At 36.6% G+C, this 6,860-nt stretch overlaps 1 protein-coding gene across 2 annotated transcripts in view; it reads right to left on the bottom strand.

Moving 5' to 3' along the window:
- Nucleotides 1-6,582, bottom strand: part of opn3 (opsin 3) — a 9,957-nt gene extending 3,375 nt beyond the window's left edge. The window contains exons 1-3 of one of the 2 annotated variants that reach the window (XM_046070802.1): nt 6,383-6,582; nt 1,512-1,831; nt 544-795 (exon numbers count right to left, since the gene is read on the bottom strand). In XM_046070802.1, coding sequence (XP_045926758.1) covers nt 544-795; nt 1,512-1,831; nt 6,383-6,416 — 606 coding nt within the window. In that variant the 5' untranslated portion in view covers nt 6,417-6,582. Of the gene's footprint in view, nt 1-543; nt 796-1,511; nt 1,832-6,097 lie in introns of both variants that reach the window. The other variant, XM_046070801.1, reaches the window with a different exon arrangement.
- Between the last annotated feature and the right edge of the window lie 278 nt (nt 6,583-6,860).

The following is a 6,860-nucleotide window of genomic DNA, read 5'->3' on the forward strand; positions in this document are numbered from 1 at the left end:
CCTCTCTATATACTGATTATCAATTGGTTCTTAACACACTCAAAATCTGCTATCAATTTAGACGGCACTTTAAATGTGTTACGGCATCTTCCTTGGGTCTTTTTATATAACAACCATTTATTTCCTCCATCATTCTCGGACTCGACATTTTCTGTGTGGTATGACATTGGTCTTACACAAGTCAGACATTTATATGTAGATTGTGTTAGAGTTTGTAGTTTTGCCAATTTGTCATCTTGCTATGACCTCCCTGTTACTCATCTGTTTCGTTATTTTCAATCTAACAATTTTGTGGCTAAATGTTTCCCTAATTTACCCTCTATACCTTCAGAACAGGGGTGGGAAACCATGCTTTCATGCTTTCATTTCAATTGGTTTTATGTGTGTATGTGACATATGCATATATGTTTTAAAAAAAAGAAAAGGAAAAGGTAAACTGTATTTCTGAGACTGGAAGTATTGACAAAAAAAACAAAAAAAACATGAATTGTTTTTTACTGCAGTTTTCAAATATATTATTTAAGGAACGTTAGAACCACAAACCTTCCTGCTCATGAACACATAGATGAGGGGGTTGTAGGCAGTGCTGGACTTGGCAAAGAACGAGGGGATGATGGCCACTGTGGGAGAGACCATGTTCTTCCTGCCGAAGGCCTCCATCATGGACACGACAGCGTAGGGCGTCCAGCACACCAGGAAGCAGGAGATCATGAGGAAAAACATAACGGCGACCTTCTTCTCATACCGCAAGATCTTGATGATCTGAACCGTCTGGAGGTCCTGGATGGAGCGCAGCTACAAGAAACAGGAGAGAGTAAGTTGCTATCCTGAGGGGGATGTTGGTCTAACAATGAGACATGATGTCATGTGACCAGATCGTTGCTGGTGTGGATCAAAGTTTGTGGTGGGCAGCCTCCCGGTTTGACTATTGAAAGGCCTTAAATGGCCTTGAATGCATTTGTGAACACATCCAATGCAACTGTCTTAGGGTGGTGGAGTTTTTTCTTTTTAGTGAGGGAGTTCACAGACTAAAAACTGCGAATTTTGCACTGTGGTTTGGAACCAGGCAAACTATAGAAGAAGGTATAGTAGGTGAGAACAAGGTACATGGTAGATTCATTTGTCACATTACAACAACAGGTTGTAAAGTGAAATTGAGTTTGTAACTCCCTTCTGCTACGTAGCAGACAATATACAGTAATATAAAAGCAATTTTAACAACGGTAACCAGAAATGCAGTGCTGAGGGTGAATTTGAGTTTAAAATTCTAATAGCTTGGGGAGAAAAGCTGCTCTGCAGTCTGGTGGTGCGGCAGCAGAAACCCATGGAGATAATGCTAATCAGGAACTAGGGAACTAGGATTGAAGTACTTGTTATGACAAGAAAAGTAACATCTTTGTAATTTGTAAAAGTAACAATTATGGGATGATGCTAAATGCAAAACTGCAGTGTAACAGTAGTACAAGTGGACAAGAGTCATAAAGTCAGCAAAGTGCAATGTCATGGCTTACCATTTGCACTGTATAGAGGATGTTTCCGTAGCAGTAGATCATGATGCCAACAGGAACAAAGAAACAGGCCAAGAGGAAGAAGAGGATGAAGGAGGCATCATTTGGGTCCTTAGATGCCCAGTCCAGGGAGCAGCCCAGCTGGTGAATCTCCAACGTGTAGCGGTTCCAGCCTAGCAGAGGAGCACCTGTCCAGGCCAGGGAGTACAGCCAGATGTGGGCGATGGCCCGCCATGCCCAGGGGAAGTCCACCACCTGCGCATGGACCACCCGGATGTAGCGCTCATAGGCCAGGGCTGCCAAAGTCATGATGGAAACGATACCTGGCAGTGGAGGGAGACAGATAGATAGCTGTGGTGAGTAAAGCAGAGCCCTCACTGCAGGATCTGGGTCAGTGGCTACTCAGCGTCTCTTTGGTCTGAATGAGTCATATTCTGTATAAACACAATTTGGTACATCTTGGTGCTGAACATCACATTCAAGCATTGGTTGTGAATCCTTGAAATCTCACAGAAAGAGAATGTTTACACCACTCTCTCTCTCTAATGGTTTATGCATCTTATATTAAAGTATTTGTAGCTTATGTTCATCTTGTGCATCATTTTGCTCCCACTTTTCTATGGCACATAAACAGCACATCTGCAAGCTAGAGTCATGGTACAGTATATAAAACTGATTAAGTTTAATTTAGTTAATACACATCACACATACCCTTTCTGTATCTAACATTCAATCACATAATGTAAAACCCTCTACATCTCTTGATTTTATGGGAGCAACACACAAAAAAGTGTCAATGAACAGGCCCACAAATTACAAACACACTATACAGTGATTTGTTTCAGATTATGCACTCAGCTAGAGCTTCAGTAGGACAGATGTGCATTGACAGAACTGCCTTATTGCTTATTGCTGCCCCTGCGGCTCATGTGTGTCGGGCACACTGACACCAGTCTCCTCTGAGTAATAAATAAGCTGGAAGGATTACGGCATTTTCTTACATAGAGGATTAGAGGACCCAGATAGAGCTATAGACTTTTTGTACACATTATTTTTTTAATATTACAACCTGTGTCACCAGGGAGCCATACTGTACTCATTTTATCAGGCATGGGTGCTGGGAGCCAGGCTCTCCATATTTGTGATGTTCTTACCAAATCATGCCATGGCTATCTGTTTGACCTTGGGGTTTCACATGTGAAAATGTCAGGCAGCACATACGGTTTGAACATTTTACGCTGCTTTACTGTACTGTGAATGACAAAAAAGGGTCACTGTAATTGAAATCTCCATTATCTGGCAGGTTTGTCCTTCTCCATGTGAGTGTGAGCCAAAGCAGTAGGACACCACATCCTTTCTGCTCAGTGTCATTTCAGTGATGAAAGAACACACTTTTTAAGCTTTTGATTTGAAAATCTCCTCTGTGACATTTTTTCAGTGAAAACCAGATCAACACAGTTGGCAGGTAAACATGTTCTTTAGATCATGTGCAAAGAAGCCAATGTCAAGTAAAGGACAATAAGATGATTGAAGAAGAGGGCAACAGTCCAGTGCATCTCTGTGTTTAGTTTACTGATAAAGCACCAAAGGATTGAGGGTTTGCCCTAATGAGCTCATTATCACACATTCATCCTCCTACAGGCGTGGGACCTGGACAACAAACCCTTAGAGGACAAGTCACAGCTGAACACAGTTATGCTTTCTAATAAATGTGTTACAGAAAAATGGATGCTGAGATTAACATTCCTCTGAATGAAGCAATGACATGCAGAATATGCTCACTAACACACATGCCGTTTCATAAAGAAAGAAAGAAATAGTAGGGGAGACCAGGGACGTTTGTAAAAGCACCACTTTCATTCAAGAAGGGATGACCTAAAAGTTGCGATCAATGTCATGCATGAGCGCTTCCTTCCTGACCTTGCATGTGAAATGTCACATATGTGTGAAGAAGTATGCAGACATTACAGCCAAAACACTGATTTTCATGTAAGAAGGTATTTTTTGGATAAAGTCTATATTTCGATTAGTACTTATACTGTTGACGTTAGAATTCTATGAAACTTTTATTAGATTATAACAATAGCCATGAGGGTCAAAACACAACAACATTTTACAATTCAATTCAAATTAGCTTTATTGGCATGAATGTGTAACAACAATATTGCCAAAGCATCATACAAACTACATACAATAAAACCCCCATGACATTTCAGATTACAGCAAGAGAGTAGAATTAGGTAGGGACAGTAGGGACATGTCCCTTCCAATATCCAGTAAATAATGAATTGTCTCTAGCACTTTGATTTAAAAAATTCTAAATTATCACTGTCAGTGTCAATGTATTTGTTACGCAACGGTTAATATAAACCAAAAGTTGTTGTTGTAGAGTATTAGGGCCACTGTTAGTGGTATAGTAATCTGAAATGCCGTTGTGTTTTGAGAAATGTTGTTCTTTTGTGCAATAGTATTTTGTGCAATGTCGTTATTTCATGAAATATTGTTATTTTGTGAAATGTCGTTATTTTTTTAAATGTCGTTATTTTGTAAAATATTATTTTGTGAAATTTTATTTTGTAAAAAGTTATTTTGTGAAATGTCGTTATTTTGTGAAATTTTATTTTGTAAAATGTTATTCTGTGAAATGTTGTTATTTTTTGAAATGTTGTTAGTTTGTGAAATGTTATTTGTGAAATTTAGTTTTATGTAAGGTTGTTATTGTGTGAAATGTCATTATTGAGTGAAATTTTCTTTTGTGAAATGTTATTTGTGAAATTTTGTTTTATGTAATGTTGTTATTGTGTGAAATTTTGTTTTATGTAATGTTGTTATTGTGTGAAATGTTATTTGTGAAATTTTGTTTTATGTAATGTTGTTATTGTGTGAAATTTTGTTTTATGTAATGTTGTTATTGTGTGAAATGTTATTTGTGAAATTTTGTTTTATGTAATGTTGTTATTGTGTGAAATTTTGTTTTATGTAATGTTGTTATTGTGTGAAATGTTATTTGTGAAATTTTGTTTTATGTAATGTTGTTATTGTGTGAAATTTTGTTTTATGTAATGTTGTTATTGTGTGAAATGTTATTTGTGAAATTTTGTTTTATGTAATGTTGTTATTGTGTGAAATTTTGTTTTATGTAATGTTGTTATTGTGTGAAATGTTATTTGTGAAATTTTGTTTTATGTAATGTTGTTATTGTGTGAAATTTTGTTTTATGTAATGTTGTTATTGTGTGAAATGTTATTTGTGAAATTTTGTTTTATGTAATGTTGTTATTGTGTGAAATTTTGTTTTATGTAATGTTGTTATTGTGTGAAATGTTATTTGTGAAATTTTGTTTTATGTAATGTTGTTATTGTGTGAAATTTTGTTTTATGTAATGTTGTTATTGTGTGAAATGTTATTTGTGAAATTTTGTTTTATGTAATGTTGTTATTGTGTGAAATTTTGTTTTATGTAATGTTGTTATTGTGTGAAATGTTATTTGTGAAATTTTGTTTTATGTAATGTTGTTATTGTGTGAAATGTTGTTATTGTGTGAAATGTCATTATTGAGTGAAATTTTCTTTTGTGAAATGTTATTTGTGAAATGTAATTTTGTGAAATATTGTTATTTATTGAAATATTTTGTGATATTTTGTTTTGTGAAATGTCATTGTTTAGTGAAAAGTCAGTGGTGAGTTGTTTTTGTTCTCTGATGGGACCACACTAACATGCTCAAGTGCGACATGGACAATTATTTTCTTCAGATGCATTTTTGTGTTGTGGTCTCAATTTCTGTCTGCAGGGCAGGTTGTAACACTGCAACTCCTTATAGTTGACATCAATTAATAAGTTATGTGATTAAGTTGGAGAAGTTGGAAACAAAGCTATTTGTAGTGGTCAAATTGGGGTACTTTCTGTCAAACTTCGAGAGCTCTAACACAAAAATTCAGTGTTACAACCATCCCCGGTCTCCCCTATAATATAGGCTATATTATTCAATTTAATTCAAATTAGCTTTATTGGCATGAATGTGTAACAACAATATTGCAAAAGTACAATCTACATAAGAACAATCAACCCCATACATTTCATTAAACAAGTATCATCAGTATCAGTACCTATATTATTCAAACGGATTCAAGGTCTTTAGATTTTACTGCAGCTCATTATGAAGTGAGACTGGATGGTCAGTAAACTGTTTTTGACCCAATCTGTATTTTAACCGGCCACATATTCTGTGAGGAAGTGTGCACAATAGCTATATGATGCTCAGCTTTAGCCTATATTTACATACATTTTATAATAAATAAATAATTTTTTATTTGGAATATACTTTATAGTAATATATTGTGGATGAGCTAATCTCTGCCTTCTACATATTTGCATTACGTTATGGTGCATTTATTATGGATTATGTCAGAATCCGATTTTAGTAGATAAGTGAGAACGAGCAATTATGGGGAAATAGAGGTAAAGCTGAAATACATTTGTCTTGAACTAATTGTTTAAAAAGTTTAAACAACAAATGACAACAGCCTATTGATGAATGTGAAATACACGCTTGTAAAATAAACATCGTTTCCTCATTTTATTTCTCTCACCAAATAAGCTGTTGCTGAAGCCATCCCAGATGCATGTTGCCTGACTCCAAGTCCATCCGCCGTTGACGCAAGAAGCAAATGTAAAGTTTATTCCGATGACAGAAACCAGAAAATCACTCAAACTTATGTTGACCAGCAACAAATTGGTGGGTGTCCGCAGTCTCTTGAATTTACAGTAGAGGATGATGACAACAACGTTATTACAAAAGCCGAATACTCCAATGGTCCCGATGGTAAAAGCCAGAAGTTTGTAGGTGCCAGCTGTGAAAATGTAAGGTTCTGTACCTCTCTCGGTTCTGGTTTCGTTGGCAGGATTCATTGCGTGGATAAAAACTTGTTTCCCAGCATTGTGCTGCGCGCGGTGTGAGTGAGATACGACACACGAGAGACTGTTCCAAGCCGCCCTTCCACGCGTTCCCCGCGCAGCTGATTCAAACCAACCGAGACTGCCTTTCTCTGAAACTGGGTCAATGTACCACTGTCAAACCACACAGACTATAAACGTCAACATTTCCGGCTGTACTTTCAAAGTAAAATGTTTTATTGACCTACATGTTTGGAGCGTTTCGAGACGAACACGTATTATTTAGAGAAGGACATGTATAATATATAGGCCCTACGTATGGGCCACATAGAGGGAGCGTTTAAGAACACCGTTTCTAAAGTGCCCTTAAAAAAATAGGCAACAGATGTTGCAGTATTTCATGTTGTAGGCTATGCACTTAAACATGTCACACTTTTAATTTGAAACCAAAGCCTCAAA

Source organism: Micropterus dolomieu, linkage group LG15, assembly GCF_021292245.1.
Source record: "Micropterus dolomieu isolate WLL.071019.BEF.003 ecotype Adirondacks linkage group LG15, ASM2129224v1, whole genome shotgun sequence".
NCBI classification, from domain to species: Eukaryota; Metazoa; Chordata; class Actinopteri; order Centrarchiformes; family Centrarchidae; genus Micropterus; species Micropterus dolomieu.